The 24,308-nt window shown below is 38.8% G+C and overlaps 2 protein-coding genes across 2 annotated transcripts; one reads left to right on the forward strand and one right to left on the reverse strand.

Moving 5' to 3' along the window:
- Positions 1-17,767: 17,767 nt before the first annotated feature.
- Positions 17,768-19,052, forward strand: LOC107821676 (photosystem I reaction center subunit VI-1, chloroplastic). Its single transcript, XM_016648107.2, has 3 exons — positions 17,768-17,996; positions 18,504-18,630; positions 18,751-19,052. Exons 1-3 carry the CDS (start codon positions 17,866-17,868, stop codon positions 18,928-18,930), a joined length of 438 nt encoding a protein of 145 aa, XP_016503593.1. The 5' UTR covers positions 17,768-17,865; the 3' UTR covers positions 18,931-19,052.
- Positions 18,749-23,176, reverse strand: LOC107821675 (rop guanine nucleotide exchange factor 12). Its single transcript, XM_016648106.2, has 7 exons — positions 22,718-23,176; positions 22,110-22,226; positions 21,481-21,635; positions 21,320-21,394; positions 20,955-21,224; positions 20,020-20,340; positions 18,749-19,804 (listed from the first exon to the last, which is right to left on the reverse strand). The coding sequence occupies exons 1-7, from the start codon at positions 22,848-22,850 to the stop codon at positions 19,451-19,453; spliced, it is 1,425 nt and encodes a 474-aa protein (XP_016503592.1). The 5' UTR covers positions 22,851-23,176; the 3' UTR covers positions 18,749-19,450.
- Positions 23,177-24,308: the final 1,132 nt, after the last annotated feature.

Consider the following 24,308-nt stretch of genomic DNA (forward strand, 5'->3'; position numbering starts at 1 on the left):
ATAATCCCCAAATGTGACAATCATGTCTTAGACTCAAGTACCCGTCAATTGACCACCTAGGCGAAAGTCACTACCCTAGTGTCTTTTAACCATTTGAGCAATTCGCAATAGTGTACTCTTAGATTATTCTAGTTTAATTGTGCATTGTAGTTTATATAATTAGAAGTAAATCAAAACCCAAAAATGTTTAGAAGTACAATCTGGAACACATACACAACTCCACTTTAGATAGACACCCGACTCCAACTTCTAGCTCCCTGTGGAAATCGATCCCGACCTTAATCAGGTAAAAGCTACTTCGACCCTCTCTCGCTACTCAATAGTAGTGCAGGGTTGGCCTCGATCAACTTTTTGGTGTCGTTGCCGGGGAGCTAACGGTTTTGGTTATTTATCTAAATAATTTTGTGTATTGTTCTTCTTTCCTTCTTTGTTACTAATTTGTGTGTGTCACAACTTCAGGTACCAAATGGCAGCAAACAACACCAATGACCCTCTTGGAAATGTGATTGCGGGGGAGGAGGTAGATGACGTCGAAGATGATGAGGTGCCTCTTGTACCTCAAGGACAACGTAGAGGCCGCTAGGCCAATACTAATGCAAATGACAATATTCCAGACCCTCCTCTGCCACCTCCAAGAGTGGCTCCTAGAGTGCTTCCGAACCAAGGCTATGCAAGTGCTATTGTCCCACCCCGAATTCGGGCGGGCAATTTTTAAATAACCAATGTGATGCTGACTTTGCTAGAGCACCGTGGGTATTTCACGGGCGCTGCAATTCAAAATGCTTACAAACATCTCAAGGGGTTTGTGGATACATGTTGGGGGAGTAAGCAAACTAACGTGTCTGAGGATGCTCTCCGGTTGAGACTTTTGCCATTTTTACTTAGAGGGAAAGCACTTGATTGGCTTGAGCGACTTCCCAACCATTCCATCACTACTTGGGATGAGTTGGCGGATAAGTTCATTGCAAAAATTTTCTCACCGGGGCATATGGATGCATTGAGAGATGAGATCTTGGCGTTCAAGCAAGAGCCCACGGAACCTTTGCATGAGATTTGGGAGCGTTATAGAACAATAGTGAAGTAATGCCACAACAATGATATGACCGAGGTGATGATCCAATAGACTTTCTACCGGGGTATTAACACTACAAACTAGTGCATAGTGAACCAACTTGTTGGGGGCAACTTCATGAAAGTCTTATGATGAGGCTTGTGGCTTTCTTGACGAGATGGCTGACACTTCTTCCGCTTGGCAAAGTAGAGCCAATGTTCCCCAGGGTGACCCCACAATTATTCATTTGCACAAGGAATTGCATGATCATGGGCAGGCTATAGCTGAGGTTGACAACCACGATGAACCAACTAGCGAAGGCACAGTTGCAACAAGTTCAAAATCCTCGCCTAGTGAATCTATGGAGGGTGTCAATATTCTTGTCAACAAAAGAAGACAAAGCGGGCAACAAAACCAAGGGAATTCGGAGCAATTTGACAATGATTGTAGTGGATTCCAAAATGATGGTTATGACGAACAAAATGAGAAGGTGCAATATGTGAATAATTATCAAGGCCAAAGGGGCAATTCTTCCAACCAACAACAATGGAGACCCCAAGGCAACTGGGGCAATCAATAACAAGGCAATGGTAATTGGGGGAACAACAACCAAAACAACAACTGGGGCAATCTGAACAACAATCAAAACAACCAAGGAAATTGGAATGGTAATAACAACAATTGGGGTGGTAATAACAATCAAGGTGGATGGAACAATGGAAACTAAGGAAACAGGGGGCAAGGCTTTCAAAGGCCCCCAATGTACCAACAACCGACAATTCACCCCCATTTCCATCTCAAAGTCCTAGTTTTTCTAGCAATGATATGGGTATAATTGAAAGGATGTTCGAACAGATGATGAAGAAGAATGTGGAATCGGATGCTCAGTTGGCTTCCCACAACACCTCTATCAGAAACTTGGAGGTGCAGTTAGGACAAATCTCATGGTTTTTAAATACTCGCCCTAAGGGTGCTCTACCAAGTGATACGGTAGTGAACCCAAAGGGCGGAAACAATCATGTGATGGCGGTAACTACAAGGAGTGGACGAGGCGGTGATGTGAATGCCTCCAAACAAAAGCAAATATTTTGAGTGATGATGTTGAGTTGCAAGAAGATGAAGTTCCTTTGGTGGTTGAAAATGTGATTGATGAAAATGTGAATGAAGAAGTGAGGATTGATATTCAAGATGTCGAGGTGGAAACTCAAAATTATGTGAACCCGTCTAGGGAACAAATAATAGACATGCCGGAGCCGGTTGTGCCTAAAGCCAAGACTCCTTTTCCAAGTCCACCTCCACCTTATCCTCAAAGACTTGCGAAGCAGAAAAATGAGAATCAGTTTAAAAAGTTCATTGACATGATGAAGAGCTTATCCATCAATGTGCCTTTGGTGGAGGCTCTTGAACAAATGTCGGCCTATTCTAAATTCATGAAGGACTTGGTTACAAAGAAGCGTTCTATGTATTATGAAACTATAAAGATGACTCACCAAGTTAGTTATATAGTGCATTCAATGGCCCCGAAGCTTGAAGATCCCGGTGCTTTCACCATTCCTTGCACCATTGGGAGTGCGAATTTTGCTAAGGCTCTATGTGATTTGGGGCTAGTATCAATTGATGCTCTATTCCGTTTTCAAGACTTTGGGTATTGGGTAGCCGAGGCCGACTTCCATGAGATTACAAATGGCAGATAGAACGATGAAGAGATCATTGGGTATTATTGATGATGTGCTTGTCTGGGTGGAAAAATTTATCTTGCCAGGTGACTTTGTGATCTTTGATTGTGAGGTGTATTATGAAGTTCCTATCATTTTGGGGAGACCTTTCCTTGCTACGGGGAAGGCCTTAGTTGATGTGGAAGCAGGGGAACTCACCTTCCGGGTGGGTGATGAAAAAGTGATCTTTCATGTTTGCAAATCAATGAAGCAGCCCAACATTACGGAGGTGTCCTCTTTTGTGGACCTCGTCACAGCAGTAATAGTTGATGACACCAAGGCAATGATTAATGTGGAGGATCCATTGGAGGTCGTATTGCTGAATCTTGATGTCAATGATGATGAGGGCCGAGTGGAGTGCGTGAACGCTTTACATGGAATGGGCTCTTACTCTTATGAGCCTAGGAAATTATCTTTGGACTTTGAAAATAGGAAGACTCCACCAACAAAACCTTCAATTGAGGAGCCTCTAGTGTTAAGTTGAAACCACTGCCTCCACACATCAGGTATGAGTTCTTAGGCTCAAATTCTACTTTGCCAGTTATTCTTTCCTCTTTTCTTACTAACATGCAGGTTGATGCCATATTGGCGGTGCTTCAAAAGCAGAAAAAGGCAATTGGATGGACTTTAGCTGATATTAGGAAGATAAGCCTCGCATTCTGTATGCACAAGAATCTTTTGGAAGATGATGCAAAGCCCTCCTTGGAACATCAAAGGAGGTTGACAGAGGCAATGCAAGAAGTTGTGAAAAAGTAGGTGATCAAGTGGTTGGATGTCGGGGTTGTGTATCCCATCTCTGATAGCTCTTGGACTTCACCGGTGCAATGTGTACCGAAGAAGGATGGCATGATCGTGGTTGCAAATTCACAAAATAAGTTGATCCCTACCAGAACCGTCACCGGTTGGAGGGTATGCATGGATTACTGCAAGTTGAATAAAGTGACCCGCAAGGATCATTTTCCTTTGCCTTTTCTTGATCAGATATTAGACCGACTTGCTGGGAGTGCCTTTTACTATATCTTGGATGGGTATTCTGGGTACAACCAAATCTTGATTGCTCCGAAAGATCAGGAGAAGACCACATTCACTTATACATATAGCACCTTTGCTTTCTCTAGGATGCCTCTTGGGTTGTGTAATGCACCGGCTACATTTCAGTGGTGTATGATGGCAATTTTCACCGATATGGTGGAAGACATTTTGGAGGTGTTCATGGACGATTTTAGTGTTGTGGGGGACTCATTTGATGAGTGCTTGAAAAATCTTGATAGAGTTTTGGCCCGTTGTGAAGAAATCAATCTTGTTCTCAATTGGGAGAAATGCCACTTTATGGTGGAAGAGGGCATAGTTCTTGGGCATAAAATTTCAAAGCATGGGATTGAGCCAGACAAAGAAAAAATTGATGTGATTTCAAGGCTCCCTTCCCCTACATCTGTCAAGGGAGTTCGAAGTTTTCTAGGACATGCGGGGTTCTACCGAAGATTTATCAAAGACTTTTCAAAGGTAGTGTATCCCCTGTGCAAGTTGTTGGAAAAAGACGCTAAGTTCGTGTTTGATAAAAAATGTATGCAAGCCTTTGAACTTCTCAAGCATAAGTTGACCACCACTCCTATCATTACTGCACCTAATTGGAGCTTACCCTTTGAGCTCATGTGTGATGCGAGCGATGTTGCGATTGGGGCGGTTTTGGGTCAAACAGTGAACAAAATATTTCATCCGGTGTACTATGCGAGCAAGACAATGAATGATGCTCAAGTGAACTACACGGTGACCGAGAAAGAACTTTTGGCTATTGTATTCGCAATGGAAAATTTTCGGTCGTATCTCATGGGTGCTAAGGTTATTATTCATACCGACCATGCCGCACTCTCGTACTTGATGACGAAGAAGGATTCCAAAGCTAGACTGATACGATGAGTTTTGTTACTTCAAGAGTTTGATTTGGAGATTGTGGACCGGAATGGTAGTGAGAACCAAGTGGCGGACCATTTTCCCGCTTGGAGGAGGAGGGGAGGCCTCGTGATGGCCTAGAGATCAATGATTCATTTCCCGATGAACAACTCCTTTCGGTGTCGATGAATGGTATGCCATGGTTTGAAGATGTTTCTAATTTCCTTATGAATGGTATAATCCTGTATGAGCTCTCTTCTAACCAAAGGAAGAAGCTCAAGTGGGATAGTTTGGATTTCTATTGGGATGAGCCGTACTTGTTCAAGATTTGCACGGATGGTGTGATCCGAAGGAGTGTCCCGGAGGAAGAGCAATTGAGTATCTTGGAGGCTTGTCATTCCTCTCTCTATGGTGGCCATCATGGCAGGGCGAGGACGGCTTCCAAAGTTCTTAGTTGCGGGTTTTATTGTCCAACTTTGTATAAAGATGCAAGTGAACTTGTGAAGAGGTGTGACAAATGTCAAAGAGCGGGCAGAATTTCGAAGAAAGATGAGATGCCTCTCAATAACATCCTTGAGGTTGATATTTTTGATGTATGGGGCATTGAATTTATGGACCATTTTGTTAGCTCGTGTGGGAACACATATATTCTTGTGGCGGTGGACTATGTTTCAAAGTGGGTTGAAGTCGTGGCTTTGCCCAACAATGAGGCCCAAAGTATTGTTGCATTTCTCAAGAAGAACATCTTTACAAGGTTTGGTACTCATCGTGCAATCATAAGTGATCGAGGGTCTCATTTTTGCAATAGAGATTTTGACACTTTGCTTGCAAAGTATGGTGTCAATCACAAAGTTTCTACTCCCTATCATCCTCAAGTAAGTGGTCAAGTTGAAGTCTCTAACAGGGAAATCAAAAGCATATTGTCAAAAACGATCAATGCAAATAGGACCGATTGGTCAAAGAAGTTGGATAATGCTCTATGGGCTTATAGGACTGCTTACAAGTCTCAGATTGGTATGTCTCTGTATCGGTTGGTATTTGGGAAAGCTTGCCATCTACCAATTGTGTTAGAGCACAAGGCCATGTGGGCTTTGAGGAAGCTAAATCTTGAATGGGATGTTGCAGCCAATCATCGTGTGGAGCAGTTGAATGAACTTGATAAATTTTGATTCCATGACTACTCCAGTTCTTCCTTGTACAAGGACAAGATGAAGTACCTTCATGATAAATATGCTCGTAGCAAGGAGTTCAAAGTGGGTGATTTGGTTCTCTTGTTCAATTCTCGGTTACGTCTGTTTTCAGGAAAGCTTAAGTCAAAATGGAGTGGACCTTTTGAAGTGGTGTGTGTGACCCCGTTTGGTGCACTTGATTTAAAGAACAAATATGGGGAAGTTTTCAGAGCGAATGGGCATAGGGTCAAGCACTACTTGAGAAAAATTGATGACAGCCACGTGGTGGCGCTTCTTTACCTCAAATGATGTGATGGTAACCTGCGTTGTGCTACGACATTAAATCAGGCGCTTCTTGGGAGGCAACCCATGTGTTTTTCTTCATGTTTTTCTTTATTTTTCATTGTAGGATAGGATTTATTTTTGCACTGACCGGTTGTGAGATGTTACAGGATTGTGTTGATGCAGTGCAGGACACAGTGAAAAAATTATCAAGTCTCTGAAGTTTTCAATACGGACTGCACTACATTGTGTGCGGCCGCAAAGAACTCAGCGAGGAGGGCACAAAAATAAGTGCGGCCGCATTGCATTTTGTGCGGTCCGCGGTGGTCCACTGCGGCCGCTGTGCATTTAGTGCGGACCGTAGTGGCTGCCTTGGTCTGTACCTCATGACTTTAAGCAATGCAGACCGCATTGCCATTTTGTGCGGTCCGCATTGGGGTGGTAAGCTGGGCCCCAGGTCCTTTCCTATAAATAGGGTCTGAGGCCCTCTTTTTACACTTTTCGACCTTTTGCTCTCAAAACCGTAAAAAGATCATTGTTCATCACAAGAATTGCATGATTTTTTCTGTAAAATCTTGATTAATCATCAGCATCTCACATCTGGTAAACTTTTACTTCTTGTTAGTTGTTTAAGTTTATTATTTTCATTTAATTTTTGTCTTCTTAGCTTCCCTTCTATTCTTCCCGTACTTCATTTGATTTGGTAAAATTAGGTTAGTTAATTTCTTGATTAAAGTAGAATTAGGTAGTGAATAACACTAGGCAAACACATAGGAACCTTTCATAGGTGTAAAATTGGACTTAAAATCAAAATACATTGAACCCTAAGTAGTGCTGCTTCTGGGCACTCAGTGCGGACCACGGTCAATTCTGTGTGGTCCATTGCCCTTGTGCGGTCCGCAATAGAATTTTGTGTGGACCGCATTGCTGAAAGTCTTGAAACCTGATCATTGAGGACGGCGTCCGCATTGCATTTTGTGCGGTCCGCGGTGCCTCAATGAGGACCGAAATGCCATTTTGTGCGGTCCGCGGAGCAATTGTTCAGAGAGTGGGTAGTCTGAACCCCACCTCTGTGCGAACTGCATTGGCATTTTGTGCAGTCCACGCTGACCTCTATGCGGCCGTACTACATTTTATGCGGTTTGCACTGTGTAATATCTGCAACTGTCTGAAACCTTTTCTTTTCTGTAACTTTGATCTTAATTACTTCTACTGATATTAACAAGCCTAATGGATGTTGTTTGTAGATAATGGTGAAACAATGAGGCAAGGGTTCTAAACAAGCTGGTCGAGGTGAATCCTCCCGGGGAGGGAAATAAAAAATGATAAGACTGACTCCTCAAGCCTGGCAAAACATTAAAAACATGAGGAAGATCATTAAAGCTACAGATAGGGCCATTGACCAGTCTGGGAGTGAATACGAGCCCTCCAGGGATATATCTTCAGACTCAATCCTAGAGTACGTCCCTGACTGGCCGAAGAGAAATAGACTAAGAGACACTCCTCCACCTTCCCCCGTTACCCAAGCGTCAGTAAATGTATCTTCTGGGTCGTCTGAGTGCTCAGCTGAAGGCAGTAGGGATGAATACTCCACCTCTCCCACAGCTTCATTATCCGGAGAGGGTGCAGTATGAGAAGAAGAGGTAGTAGGAGAAGGGGGTGAGCCCCAGGTTGGCGGGGTAGAACAAACTAGAAACCCGGCGGTGTGGCAAGACCGTTTTGTGAGCGAGGTACCCTACCATAAATTCAAAGAATGGTGGCCTGTGAAGAAATTAATTCCGGAGAGAAGTTTTGTAGATAGAGACCTTTTGCCTCACAACCTCAATGTGAGAAGGCAGTTTAGAGAGAGAGTGGGTTGGGAGTATTTCTTAAACAACTGTGAGGATGCAAACGAGCACCTGGTCAAGGAATTCTACACCAATGTTGCCCACATCAAGAAGGGCACCAAAGCGACCAAGGTGCGCAATTTAAAATTGTTGGTCGATGGGAAAACCATAAATGACTACTTGGGGTTTGATGAGGAGGATGAGTCGTTGTATTTGGCGAAGATAGAATTAGGTGAGGAGGTCCGTCCCTGGTTGGCATAGTATCTAGAAATCCTAGGTACCACCCCCGATTGGTTGAATGCGGGCGTAACGATTTTGAGAATAAGTTTGAACTTCGAGACCAAGGGGTGGGAAACATTTGTATGCAGCAGATTGGACCCCACTACTCATGACAACTCCCTCCCTCTTCACCTGGCAGTTTTGGTAGCATCGATCATGACGAGGTACCTGATTAATGTCGGGAAGGTGATGTCTCGGGTAATTACATAGGTAGGCAGTGAAGGTGACAGAAACTACCCCTTCCCCAGCTTCTTAACCATGTACTTCACGGACTTAAAGGTAGAAAAGTGGTTGTTTGATATCAAAGTGAAATCAAAGTCCCCATTCTCATGGTACAACATGCAAGGGGATGACAACCCAAAAAGCAAGAATTTCAAGGGTGCAGACGATGATTCCCCGAGAATTTCAAGGCTCTCAAGGAGCTTGTTAAGGAGCACAAGAAGTTGAGGAAGATGCGGGCTTCCAAGGAGTCCGTGAAGGAGTTGAGGGTTGAGGTTGACAGGTTGAAGGCAGATCAGCTGCCTTTGGATTTATTGCTACAGAACCTTGTGCCTGCAGCCCATCCCAAGAGGAAGAGGATGATTCCCCGAGCAGACGATGCAGTCATCCAGTTGGCAAACCCACTGGAGACCTCCTCCAGTCAGCCATAGGATGCACCTCAGGAGCTTGTCCAAGTCCAGGCCTAGGTCCCAGCAGCAGAGCAGCAGGCTATAGGGAACCAATCTGAGTTTCCCGAGCATATTGAGGACCCAGGGACCACTCAGGAGCCCATGCAGACAGACAGGCCATAGGGAGTCTCTATATCCTTTTCCCTTTTATTTTTTGTTCTTATTTGGTTTAATTGGCATTGAGGACAATGCCAGCTTTCATTTGAGGGGGTAGGCCCTACATTGATTTGTTGGATGATTATATATATTTGACAGTTTTTATGTTTTCTTAATTTTTTTTCATCTTTGGTATGTATATAATTTTAGTACTTCATTACATTTTTCGTACTTTTGATTTTGGGTCTGTATATAAAGTTTATGTTACATTGTATATATTCATCCCCTCTATTGTATATTCGATTAAATCCCCTCTTGTAAATATTCATTTCACTTTCCGCATTTTTCTTTTCTGTAGCTTCTTATTCATGTTCGTAGCTTCTTGTTTTGAACATTTGCAATAAGTTTTTGGTTTTCTTAATGCCACGATTCTTTTCAAAGGTGGAGTTCGTGTGAACCGGGTGGCTTTCCCTAATGATGGATGGCATGATAGCCTTTTTAAGGGTTTGAGTCCGTTTTTCTTTTTGTTTTTAGTAGTTAGTGATAAGTGTGCCTCAAGCAAAGCTTCAGTTGGTCCTAGCACATTTGCCTTTGATCTCATGGTCAAAAATAAATTGTTGTGTTTAGGATGATGAAAGTCGTGACCTTGAGACTTTTGTGTTGACCAATAATCATCAAGTGGTTTTTTGGTACCACTGTGTGCTCAAATCTTATCTAAGGTTGTTGTGGTCCCCCGACTCTATGTCTATAGTGATCTCATAGCTTGTGTGGTGAGAAACTGCATTACAAGTCCAAGTCCCGAGCCATTGTCTAGAACTTACCCTGAATGTTTGTTGAGGCAAAATTCTAAGTAAATTTTGACTTGAGACATGATTATAGGCTCTCCTTGGTCTAAATGATAGCTTGAACACTTCCATAACTTACCAATGATAAGATCCCTAGTCAACCTTTTTGAGCCTTAGACCTTTTTCCTTCAAAGAACCATGATACAAACCTTTACCTGTTTTAAAAGATACCTTCTCTTGGCACCCGATCTTTCCTTTAGCACAAAGTATAAGTTTGGGGGGAGAGATGAGGATTGCAACAAAGTGGTAAAAAGGTACAAACATGAAGAAAAGGAAAGGCAATGAAAAAGAAAGAAAAGCAAAAAGACAAAAAGAATGTTCAATGTGTAAGAGAATAAGAAGGGATTCAAGAAAAAACAAAGAATGAAAGGTGTGTAAAGTTGAGAAAGGAGAAAAGAATTGAAATGAACAAAAAAGAGTGACAGTGTGTCTCTTTAAACCCTTAGAAAGAAGTTAAAAGACTCAAAAAGTCAAGTGAATGTATGCTAAAATGAAACTTAAGGGAAGATGGAACCTACTTAGACAAAACATTACCTACCCCGAACCAAAAGCCTTCACTATGTCCCCACAAAAGCCCTTTATGATCTTGAGTTGAATGAAGCTTACATTAGTGGTAACTCACATAAGGGGCAAGCATATGGTACTTGGAGCCGGACTTGTGACTTTTCCTTGAGAGAGATGAGTGATTTTCCATTAACTTCATTTTGAGTGCCATTATTCTAAAGGTGAGGTTTGCTTAGGGAGAGTTGAGGATGTGTGAGTTTGGGTTTCATAATGACCAAAGTAATAGAAAGAGTTCTTTGATGTGTTGAGTCAACTCTTGATAGCTCTTATGTCGCACTTAATCCATGGTGTTTAAAAGGGTAAATTTTGTTAATGATCCATTTGTATTGAGGGCAATTGTTAGTCCCAATTGAGGCTAGATGAGGTCACTTTAGGACAACTGAATTTTCTTGGATTTTCTTTTAAGGGATGGATCTTATTTTGTTTGCTTGAGGACAAGCAAAAGCTTAAGTTTGGGGGAGTTGATAACTAGGGATTTTGATACATTTTATACTCCTTCTTGCTTAAGTTTTGATTAGAAATGTGTACAAAATAGTTCCAAAGACTCACAAGTTGTGCTTGATTGCAGCAGGTTTGATCAACAAGGTGACAAGATGTCAAAGATTAGCTCAAAAAGGAGTGAAACTTGCACAAGTACCAAGACAAGACAAAGCTCAGGCAAAACAAGGCCAATGCGGCCGCACACCATTCTGTGCGGTCCGCACAAGTGAGGTTCAGAGAGTATGCAACTCAGGCAAAACAGGCAATGCAGCCACATGGGATTTATTGCGATCCGCATTAGAGTTACTACTGCCGCACTCAATTTAGTGCGGTCCGTAGAGCCAAGAATCAGAGAAGTGTTAGTTTGGAGTTTGAAGCTCAATGCGGTCCGCGCCCATTTCATGCGGACTGCACTAGAAGCCACCGCGGCCGCACTCCATTCTGTGCAGTCCGCATTGCCCGAGTTCAGAGAGCTAGATTTTAAGTCAAGAGCCTTAGTGCGGCCGCACGTGATTTTGTGTGATCCGCACTAGCCCTGCAGGGGTATTTTTGTCCAGATTTTTCAACTTAGTATAAATAGTTTCTTTTCTCATTTTTAGGTTATCAGATAGTTTTTGTACTGAGCTGTGCTCGTGACTTCCGTTTCTTTAGCTATTTTGGGCAATTTTGGCTTTATTTCAACATTGAATCTTCTAGTTTATCTTAGAAATTAATTAATATGAGTTTTTCTTCATCTATTTCTTTATTTTCTTCTCTAATTATGAGTAGCTAGACCCATAAGTTAGGGTTGTGGCTCAACCCTACTGTGAGTAATTGATGGGTCTTGTGTTTTGATGCTTGATTGTCCATGGATGTTTGATATTTGGACTAATTTCATGTTTAATTGCTAAATTAGTGGTTGCAAACATTAGTTTGTATTTAGTTGACTTTGGCTCTTCTTGAGGAAGAGAGTCTAAGTCTCTGAAATTGGTCCAACAAGGAATTGGGGCGTACTCAAGAGATTGATAGCCCCAATTAAAGGGTTAAACCTAGAGATAGTAATACCCGACTTGAACCTTGATTGCTTGTGCAAATTTGCATCCCAATTGATCTTGAAAAAGTCAATTCAGACAAAATCACTCGAACCACCGAGCGGTGTAGAGTGGGTAGAATCGTGCAACGGTTATATCATAATCCCCAAATGTGACAATCATGTCTTAGACTCAAGTACCAGTCAATTGACCATCTAGGCAAAAGTCATACTCTAGTGTCTTTTAACCACTTGAACAACTCGCAATAGTTTACTCTTAGATTATTGTAGTTTAATTATGCATTATAGTTTATATAATTAGAAGTAAATCAATACCCAAAAATGTTTAGAAGTGCAATCTGGAACACATGCACAACTCCACTTTAGACAGACACCCGACTCCAACTTCTAGCTCCCTATGGAAATCAATTCCGACCTTAATTAGGTAAAAGCTGCTTCGACTCTCTCTCGCTACTCAATAGTAGTGCAGGGTTGGCCTCGATCAGCAACCCCTATTTTCTTGCATTTAAACACTCTTTGGCTTTATATAGAAACTCTCTTTTTCCTTTCATTAGCCTCTTTCTCCTCACCAAGACTTTCTATTTTTTCACTCAAACCCTTTTTTATATCTTCTCTCAAATTGCTGCCCTCTCTCTCTTTCTCTCGACCATCTCTCTTTTTTCTAACTCTTGGCCTCATTTCTTTTCTTTTCCCTCAAGCTCACTTTTTATCCCTCCTCTTGGTTTTTCCATTGTTTCTCTTAATCTCTTCTTATCTTCAAATACTTGAGAAGGAGATAAAGGTGCAAGAGTAAATTTCCTGCTATTAAGCTCAAGAGAATATCTATTCTTCCTTCCATCATGAAAAACATTCCTATCATACTGCCAAGGATGACCCAGTAAGATATGACAAGCTTGCATAGGGATTATGTCATAAAGAATATCATCCTCATATCTACCAACATTGAATGAAATCATGCATTATTTGTTTACCTTTAGTTAACCACTATCATTTAGCCATTGGAGTCTATGGGGGGTAGGGTGTTTCATGCATATAATTCCTAGTTTTTCCACAAAGTATGAACTCACCACATTAGCACAACTACCACTATCAATGATCATAGAACACATTTTTCCCTTTATCCCATACCTAGTATGAAATATATTCTCCATTTGTTCTTTATCTTCACTCACACCTCTCTCCTTTTCCTCATATTTATTAATCTTGTATTCTCCACTCATAATCTTCCTAACAACCCCAATCATACCAGTATGAGGCAACTCTACATCGTCTTCATCACTCACATCTCCCTCTTCTTCTTTTCCCTCACTTTTTTCACTCTCATATCCCCCATCTTCTCTAAGAATGATGTTTCTTCTACTTGGACATTCATGCATCATATGTCCCCTTCCTTTACATTTATGACATTGAATAGAACTGGAAGGTGTAGAAGGTTTAGGGTTAAAGGTTTTACCTCTCTCGTTGTTCTCAAATTTGCCTTTACCCTTGTCTTCTTGAGGTTTAGAAGAACTATGCATCTCTTGATTCAGCCATGACTTCTTGGAGATGGTGTTTGACCGACCTTTACATGAGCTAGTTTGCTTTCTTTTATTTTGCTTTTCTACCTTTACAGACAAATCAGCTAACTCATCTATTGTTACATATTGTTGTAATTCTACTACATCAGCTATTTCCTTATTTAAACCATTTAAAAACCTAGCCATTCTAGCCTCTTCTTCCTCCATATAGTTAGCTTGGATCATAGCCATATCCATAGCCTTAAAGTATTCATCCACAAACATGGACCCTTGCTTCAATATTTGAAGATGTTGTTGTAGCTCTCTTTGAAAGTGTGATGGCACAAATCTCTTCCTCATCACCCTCTTCATCTCAGCCCAAGTAGCAATTAGTACTTGTCCTTCTTGCAATTTATCCCTAGAAAGCTTTTTCCACCAAATAGCAGCATAGTCAGAAAACTCAACAACAACAAGCTTACCTTCAGAGTAGTTGTGACAGTCAAAAGATGGCTTCAACTTTTCTCTCTCAATCAAGATATAAGTTTGGATCCTTTGTTCCCTTGAAAGATGGCATCTTCATCTTTATACTACTTATATTGTCATCTTCTACTCTACCTCTTTGTCCCCTCCTATCTCTTCTCACCCTATCAAAATCAATATCATTAAAGCCATCTATAGGGTTTTCTTGATTTACAATAGGAGCAAGGGGTACATTTCTCCTAGCTTGGGGCCTAACATTATTTCCCCTCCTAAGTTCCGCTATTGTATCATTTTGCTCAGAAATGGTGTCCCTCATTTCTTGAAATTGTAAATTCTACCTTTCGAATTGTTGATGCATGGATTGCAAGGTAAAATCATGTCTTGCTTTGATTTCGGTTTCTTGGAGAACCCTTTGTTCATCATCACTATCTGTACGCGACATCTTAAAAAAATAATTAAATTATATCCCACAAATTGGCTTTTCCCTCCATTGTTCTCACACACACTTACCTTTTTCCTCTCGAAATAACCTTTGAACAAAATACTTTGTAGATTTATAGTTAAACCCAACTCGTATGAAGTTCTTAGTAGTAAAATATAAATTTTTGGGGAATGAATGAAAAAAGAACCAAATCCTAGAATTAGTAGGCTCAGTTGAAACAAGACACGAACAAAAAGGAAAGGACTATATATTTAGATCAGAAAGAGAAAGAAAAATTGAAATTTTTTTCTTATCTTTGAAATCTAAGATCCCCTTCTTGTTTTCATTGTTAATTTTTGGAAACACATCAAATACAAAAGAAATTTCTTGGAGAGCAAGCAATTCTTTTCTTCTTTTTTTTAACTGATTTTTGGTTTTTATTAAATTTTTTTCAAGTTACTATTCACCATGCTACAGTAACGGTTTTTTTTTTTTGGCTCTTAGTATTCAAAAAATCCCAAGAATTATCAAGAACGAAATCTTGATAGAACCGCTCTGATATTACTTGATAACAGCAAAGTCGGGAATACAAACTAAAGTAAGAATTTAAGAAGTAAATGTGGAAGCAATAACAATAAGAAATTGAACGACTAGAATTAAAGTGCAGAAATAAAGGATATGGGGAAAATCAGGGAAAGAATTCCAAGAACTTCCAAGAACGCAAGTTCTATAGCCTTGACAAGATCCAAGCAACAACATTTTGATTTATTGAAGAAATCAAACGCTTTTACTTAAGAACAAATCAAAAATAATAGATTCGAATCTTGACCGCTTTACGAGTAACTTGAGACAATAATTAATAACTAGTATTAATTGCCTTCTAAGAATACCACAAACGAATCAATGATATCACAATAAAGAAGTTATCTTACTACCTTAAACTATGAACTAGTAAAGGTTGAAAGACAAATCTCAAAGCATAAGTAACAAAGGTTCAAAAGAACTCTCAAAGTATAATATTATTAATCAATAATGAAGTACCATAACGAATGAAAAGAACTCCTATTTATAGGAGTAAAAAGTCCTTAAAACTAGGTAGGGTGGCTGTCAAGGCAAACCCTAACTTGGAGGCTAAGCTAAATACTAGAAAACCTAATAAAAACTAATAAAAATAAGAGGGTGGGCGGCCAAATCCCTTTAGGGCAGATTTGGGCCTTAAAACTACTAGTTTGGGGCATTGGTTTGGACTTCAATTAGGCTCCTTTTGAAATACCCCCTTTTGGACCTCTTTTAAGCTCATTTTAAGCTCCTCTGGGTTCCCTTTTAGTGGACTTCAAGGGCTGATGTTGGGACCCAATCTACCTCCTCTTAGACTTTAATTTGGGCCACCAAATAATTATAAAACTTAAATAATTCATCTCCTTTGAGCTTTCTTTTCGCTTATGCATACTTATGCAGCAACTGATTTGCCACGTTTTTTAGGCTTATTATCTCGATGTTCCTTCTAGCTCTATCTATCCTCTCTCTCTCTCTCTTCCCCCTTCCCTTCGCTCTCTGTCTTTCCTACTTGTGTGTATCATCTAGCGTCTAGACTACGCAATCATTAAGAGGATGAAAAATAGGCAAAATAATTTTCATCATCTTCCTTTTGTGCTCTTTCGTTGCGCTTGGATTGGCTCTATTTCCTTCTCCATTGCTCATTACCATTGATTTGTCTGTTCAATGGCCAGCGTGTTGGGTTGGCAACCGATGATGGGGACTAGGGCTCTTTGTTTCTAGTTTGCGGTGTATTATTAATTGCTTTTTAACCGACGATTTACATGAGTCATAATATATCATACGGGGCTAGTCATGCCCGAGAACTGGCGAGCGAAGTGCAAATACTCAAAACGACTGGTCGGATCGTTACAGTACTATAATTCTTAATAGTTAAAAATTCGAAATAAAAAAATTATTTGCATAAAATATCGTCAAACAAAATATTGTTTGACTCCCTAAATAAATTATTTGCATAAAATATAGTCAAACAAAATATTGTTTGACTCCCTAAATAAAAGGTTCATTCTTTTTACAACAGAGGGAGTAATAGTATCAACAATCCACAAACACTTAGATGTGATTTCTCTAATGGCCTAGCATGGCGTGACAATATGTAAATTAAAGTAGAATACAAGTATTGGGCTAGTAGAGAAATGTGGAAAATGAGGAATTACTAAAGTAGACTATGATTGATCAAGTTGAATTATATAGTAAATAATTGATCTTAGAGGATTTTGCTTTAATACGCGATGTAAGCTTTTGAAAAAGATGTACCACTTTTAATTGGGAAACTTACACAAATATCTCAAATAAATTTGAACTTACCAAACCTCTAGCCATTAATCATAGATTTACTAAACTAGCCAACAAAAATTGAAAAACCAATAATAGGGTTCTTTCTCTCAAAGAATCACATGCAAAAATCACCTTCCATATTTTTAAGCGTGATTAGCAACACTAGATACAAGATGGAAAGGAAATTTTATGGATGAGATAGCAAATAAGATGATGAAATACAAAAAATATATACAATATTTCAAAAATCTAAACAAAAAGGAACTTTTTCAATGGGTATAGTTGAAATTCATTTGAAAATATATAGATAAGTCAATACAAAATTTGAAGATTGGAGGTGATTTGGACTAGTTTTGTATCAAAATTCGTAATTAAATTGAGTTTAAAAAAGTCTTATGTGCCACATGTATCAAACATGTATCACGCATGTATCTCACACACATGTATATATGGATATACATGTGATCACAATAGATACAAATATGATACATATGTGATACACAAATGATACACAGTGTGATACACATATCATTTTTTTCATGTTCAATTTTTACAGAATTTTCAATTCAAACCACCTCAAAACTTCACCAAATCATCCCAAAACTGAAATTCAAGCTCCTTAAGTTGTGCCCAATCTATTCTAATAACATCCACTCAAAACAAAGCAAAAATTTTGATATTTTTTTGCTACAAATAGCTAATTGGCTAATTTGACTAATATTAATAATATTTTATTAATTGGCCAATTTTTATAATGAATTACCTATAAATGGACAAAAAGATGAACCACTTTGAATTTGAATAAGTCCATAGCAAACTAGCTCTCTCAAGAACGTACCCAAATAATAATTTACATGTTTAAATTTTGGGGCTGACTTAATACAATCTATATTTATTTTGAAGGTATATTTTAGACAAGAGAGGTTGTTCTGATGATAAGCAACCTTCGCTTCACTGGATTGTTATTGTTATTGTTTTCGACTAGCAAAGAAAACCTGTAGTAGTAGCAAAGTTTACAGCCGAAGTTAAAGGGATAGGGTTACGAATTATCCATTCTCAATACACGTGGCGCCATTCAAATGGGACACCATATCTCTAGAAATATATCCAGTTGCCAACGTGTCATGTTGGAATCCATGCAAAAAGATTCAAAAATCCAAACGTATTCACAGTCAGATAATTTAGTAAACCACATAATTAATTAGATACAGACAGCTTTCCTAGTTTGGACAGAAAACTATGGCGTCTTTGGCAACTCTTACTGTAGTTCAGCCCACCACCACAATCAAGGGCCTAGCTGGTAGCTCCATTGCTGGAACAAAGCTTCATGTTAAATCATCTCGCCTCAATTTGAAGCCCTCTAAATCCAGGTAATCTACTAGCTATTAACGACCTCCAAATAAGGATCTCGGATTTTTAAGTCATTGAATACGGAGTGCCACATTTCCAAAACATTACAGTGTGTATTTAATTTAATTTTTTTCAATTTCCTTAGTTTCTTCGGGTGTTTACTTTTTTTATTTTTTGAGTCTCCTCGATGAAAATTCTACTTCCACCACCGGTTCAAACTATATGTACATATGAAAGAAAGAAGAAAAATTAAAATGTATGTATATAATAACTAGATCACAATCATTCTGAACTATTGATTCTAAATCATGGATTCGCCTTTGTTAAGGGTAGTTTTTGGTATGTCAACCCGGATTTAGTTTGGTTAAAGTGGCAAAGTTTAGAGATTGAATCAGTTCAGCTAATTAGGGTCTTAAGAAATGTCATTCTATTCATCTGAGGCGTTTAAGACAGATACTAAAGATTAAAGTGATGGACTAGCATGTTGTTGTTGTGCTTCTTTTTTGACTGATTATATGTTTGTGTAGGGCTGGTGCTGTGGTTGCAAAATATGGTGACAAGAGTGTATATTTTGACTTGGAGGATTTGGGCAACACCACTGGTCAGTGGGACTTGTATGGATCAGATGCACCTTCACCCTACAACTCCCTTCAGGTATTATTTGCCTTTCTTCCCGTATAAACATCCCACATTCTCTATTAAAATGTTCCATATTGATTTACTTCTCACATACTGAGTTATAACTGTCCCTCCTATTGCTTTTGTATTTTGTAGAGCAAGTTCTTTGAGACATTTGCTGCTCCTTTCACAAAGAGAGGTCTGTTGCTCAAGTTCTTGATTTTGGGAGGTGGCTCAACTCTCGCTTACTTCAGTTCAACTGCATCAGGGGATATCCTACCAATCAAGAAAGGGCCTCAACTTCCACCAAAGCTCGGGCCACGTGGCAAGATCTAATTGCTTTTCCATCCAAATTTCTTGACCTTCATTTCGTAATTGATGTACTATCTATCACAGCTTGTAAGTATAAATTGAAGCCTTTCTCAGACCTCTTTTCAACAAGTAAATCTTCTAGCAAATTTGATGCATTGCTTTCTGACTTTGTATGATATTTTATTCATCTTTAACTCAATGGTTCACCAATAAAGGAAATGCTACTGCAAATTATATGGACTCCAAATATGTATTACAGACTTTCTATCCAATAAATCTGAAGACCAAAGGCCATACAACTTAGGATAGGACTATTTGAAAAATGTCCAAAAATTCTCATTGTTCTTTAACGAGGTAACGTCTTGTACAGAGTAAATCACTTCAAAAGAAGTGCCACAGACCCAGTAGGTCTACTAACTTTTCCCTACTTACAAAAAGGAATGGCTTAGTTAAATCCTAGATGGTTGTGATCCATCTCAACATGTACATTGAGGCTGAGCTCTCACAGTTCAATGAGTTAATTAATATTCTGCAGTGCCATCAGTTAGTGGCGGGCTGTTGGACTTCTACACATACCTAAGTTCTCTAGGTAAGAAAATCTCTTGTTGGTGACTATGTTAGGAGGTTTGCATAGAAACTTCGGATCAACATCTTTAGTTGAGTCCTCCTTCAAATCTTTCTTTGTGTTGTTATCTTCTTGGTCCACTGTCCAACCAATGAAGTCCAATAGTGTTTTCCCTACTTCTTCTGTATCTGGTAGTGATCTCTTTACTTCTCCATTGGAAGGATTTTGGACCGTAGCATCTGATTGTAGAACGTCTTCAATTCGCGACATGATGGTGAATGCCCTGCTTTCTATTATTCTTGAATAACTTTCTAAAACAGCTTGCCCCAGATCCTGCAAAATCAAGAAAATTGTTTCATTATTTATGTAGAAGTCCAAGAACTAGATCCTCTATAATATTGAAGTTCTTTGTTTAGCCATGTGTAGCCAAAATAGAAACTATGAAACAAGACGAGGAACAACGAATAGAATATGGATAATCTCAAAAAATCTAGATTCTCTTGAATATGAAAATTTGAAAGTAAATGTTGCAACATGCAGCTTCTTACTCTGTTGTATTGGATTTTACTAATGTCTAATGTTGACTGAGGAATTCCAGGGAAACGCTGCTTAAGAATCAGCAGGACAAGCTCAGCTCTTTCTTCGAATATTTCTCTCTTCTCAAAGCTAACAGCTGAACCCCAGGCTGATTTCCCATCTTTAGCATTCATCTTTCTTCTCCAAATAACTACAGAAGCCTCAATCCTGTTCTTGAGATCTACAATTTTATGCTCCGAAGACAAGTCCATAGTTGTGAAGAAGTAATCCGGATCAAAGTACTCGTCAGTGATGCTTTTGTATATTGAATCTCCTAGGCTTGCTCTCCCTTTCTAAACACAGTAAGAGAAGAAATGTTATTCAAGATCACAAGCTTGAAGTAAGTTTAAAAAAGGATAATTATATTTTTGGGCCGCCCAAAAAAATAATAGCCGGCAAATGTATATGTTTTGCATATTAAGTATAAATATACATATAATATACATAATCAACAACAACAACAACAAACCCAGTGTAATCCTACAAGTGGGGTCTGGGGAGGGTGGTGTGTACGCCGACCTTACCTCTACCTTTAAGAAGGCAGAGAGGCTATTTCCGTAGACCATCAGCTCAATAATATACATAAGGGCAGCCCGATGCACTAAGCTCCTACTATGCGCGGGATCCGGGGAAGGACCGGACCACAGGGGTCTATAGTATGCAGGCTTACCTTGCATTTCTGCAAGAGGCTGTTTCAACGGCTTGAACCTGTGACCTCCTAGTCACATAGCAGCAACTTTACCAGATACGCCAAGGCTCCCCTTCGGCTCAATAATATATATAATCAGTGTATATGTTTGTTTACTTGGGCTACCTCCCGTAATTATTTTCAACAGCGGTGCTAAAATTCAAGGAAAAAAAAAAACTTAAAAAGAGTGAGATTCAGGATCTATTTCCTTTCTTATACCTTAGGTAGGGATTCTATATAACTTTCTGGGATCTCCATTTCTGACAGGACTTGTGCATTTATAGCCATGGCTGCTTTATGAACTTGATTTACTGAATCCTTCTGAAATTGCAGCCATTTCCTCATAGGATCAGATAAGCCGTTAGGAGGAACCTTAGGAGTCGGTATCCACCATTTGTCATCATTCCTGCTGTTTTTTCCATCCTCTGATTGATCATCTTTTGATACATAGGAGAACTCATTTTGATCCTTAAAGCTATCTAAGCAATCCTGTTGATTATTAAACAAGACATAAACATCAATGAGGAAACAATTCTACAATGACACAAGGAAAATGAAAAACAAAAGAACTTCATATTTCTTACAATAAGCATTGCATCTAGCTTGCGTAGTGCTGGTATGTTCATTTGAAGATCGGATCGCTGCTTTGTTACCATAACCTGTAAATAAATGAATGTATGATTCTTCTTGTTTTTAGGTAGATATATGGAATATACAACAAAGAGTTCGAGCGACAGAGGTATACCTCCATGTTTGTTCCATCTTTTGATTTTTGATTACAAGGAACAAATTCAACAATGTGATCTGTGACTGATAAAAGCCAACCAATTTCTTTTCTCCATTTGGCTTTTGTCTCGGCGGGCATTGGCTCTAATCTCTTCAGTTCTCCAAAAACGGAAGCTGCATTTTGTGAAAAAGAAAGAAAAATATAGAAAAAAAAGAATACTTATATACAAGAAATCTTCATATAATCTTTCTAAAAAATTAACATGCCAGACATTGATAAGAAAAGTTGAGTTTTTTTTCTCTGATCTTGTGAAATTCACAAGCAGTTGAATTAAGACTTTGTAGTTATACTCATCTGCCGTTAAAGTTTTGACCTCGTTAAGAAAAGTCTTGAGAAAATAGCCTCCGGTCATATGGTGATCGCCAACATTTGTCACAAAACCTGACAGATCACCAGGATTTTCCTAACGATCACCATAATTAAGGGAAATTTTGCAATCGCCATGAGCGCTTCCTAAAATTCTGGCCCGAGGCTATTTTCCCAAAAAAAAATTAACGAAGTCAAAATTTAAACGGTGGTCCTAAAATAGTCCATCTAGCGTAATTTCTTGAATATTTTTTGTTAATGAGGCCATTGAGTCAGATTACCTGCTAGGTTTGTGATTGAATTTGACAAAGCCAGCGCAGAAGAGACACCCTTTCCTCCACCAGACATATCCTCGCCAAGGAGCAACTTTGCAAACTTTTCCTTCATTAGCTCCATATCTAAAATAGAAGCCAAAGAGTTACATGTGTCAACAATGTGGTAAAAGCATATAATATGGACAAACCCCCAAAGGAGAAATGGAACATTTTGTTTGCTTTTGGCAGATCATGTTAAACGCTACAACAATAACAAACCCAGTGAAATCCTATAAGTAGGGTTTGGAAAGGATAATGCGTACTCAGATCTTATCCCTACCTTGGCTAGGTAGAGAGGCTATTTACGAAAGACCCTCGACTCGAGGGTAATCATATTAAATGCTACAGACATGTTAAAATATTTGAGGCTCTCAAACATTTCACCAGGTTTTGTCCATAACTTAAGGCCAAAAATGGAGACATAGAGGAAGGAGTGGCTAGAAATACAAATTCCTTTGAAAACCAGCCACAATCAATGACCTTAGGAGCTTTAACAATTAGCCAAGTTTTTCATATTTGTGTTTCCTGAAGAAAGAACAAAATCAAGAATCAAAAAGGAGAGGAAAATAATTTACCTGAAGGCTGGTTCTGTTGGGCACGAGGGCTAGACTCGACACCTGAATCATTAGCCATACGAGACTTGAAAGTCTCATTACGTTTAAGCGCCCTGCACCCAGCCATTGAATTGTTTTTCGTCTCAAGAATCATTCTTCATATTTGTCTGTCTTTAAATTTCACACATTCTATTAATAACATGACAGGGCAATAACTCTAGATCTCATTATCAACGTAGAGTGCTCGAACCAATGTTTTTCTTAATTAAGAAATGAAACTTGTGACCATTAACCAAGAAAAAGATATGGGGTTAGAGGTGAGGTGACAAACTGACAATGAAGGAAAAGTTGGTGCAGAGAAAGGGAGAAGAGGTGGAGGCAAAGTGTTTTTCCTTGATAGAGAATGGAAGGAAACTTTTTGGTGTTAATTCTTAGTTTTAGTGAATGGTTGGAACAACGTGGGGTGCATGTTTTTAAGAATGTTTGAGAATGATGGAGATAAGATGTCACCTCTGGTTTGACTAATTATGGATTTGCATTATATTCTTGCTTCTTATTGGCTTCCATTGGACAATGAATGGCTCAATTTTGCTTATTAAAAGTCAGGCCTCACAACTTAGTTAAAAGGTGTTCAAGATAAGTTCAAACGTGTCCAAGCATGAAGTTCCTCTAGTTGAAGAAAAAAAAATTCTAGTTGATAGGAAGATACCAAAAACTCGAGTCACAATTTCAACGAACCATAATTTTGTAGCACGTTATTATCCGATTTTTCGATAAAGAGTTACATATAGTTATAGGTCTAACTTAACGTGATAGTGTAAAAACTCTATATATTATTATAAACTTAACGGCAAAGGGGCAAATATACAATTATTTTAAATATACCCTTTGTTATATTTTTGGTCCAAATATATTCTTGTTGTAATACCATTGGTTCAAATATACCCCTCTTCTATTAGTTTGTCCAAGGTGAACGTTCAATCCCACGTGACAATGATATTTGATGAGGTGAATGTCACATGGTATGTCATCTCGATGCCCTTAATCCGTATATAAAAGACTAAAATTTGAAATACAATATTTTTCATGGTAGCAGTTAGGGGTGTACAAAAGAAACCGACAAACCGCACCAACCCGATAATCCGAGTCAAACCGAGAAAAAAAACCCGACTATGGTTTGGTTTGATTTGGTTTGGTGTTGGAAAAAAAAACCGACCATAATTGGTTTGGTTTGGTTTTAACTAAAGAAAGTCAAACCGAAACCAAACCAACTCGACATTTATATATATAGAAATTTTAGATATATTTAATATATAAATATACTTATTGTGATGTAATTTATAAATATTTCTTAAAAAATTTCATAATTTTATCTTTTAAGGTATTATTTCAAGATTGGACTTAGAACTTTTGACTGCTTAGCCATTAATATTAGTAAATTAAATAATGCAAACAAAAACCCAAACCAAAATCAAATCAATACTAATGCTAACAAAAGACATTCAATTTAATATTACGAACGGGAATGTATTGAATATCTCTTTTTTGTTTTGCAATAATTTAGATAAAAATGCATAACCTATTTTTATTTTTCTTTAGCGTTTAATCATGT

This window comes from Nicotiana tabacum, chromosome 8, assembly GCF_000715075.1.
Source record: "Nicotiana tabacum cultivar K326 chromosome 8, ASM71507v2, whole genome shotgun sequence".
In the NCBI taxonomy this organism is placed as follows: Eukaryota; Viridiplantae; Streptophyta; class Magnoliopsida; order Solanales; family Solanaceae; genus Nicotiana; species Nicotiana tabacum.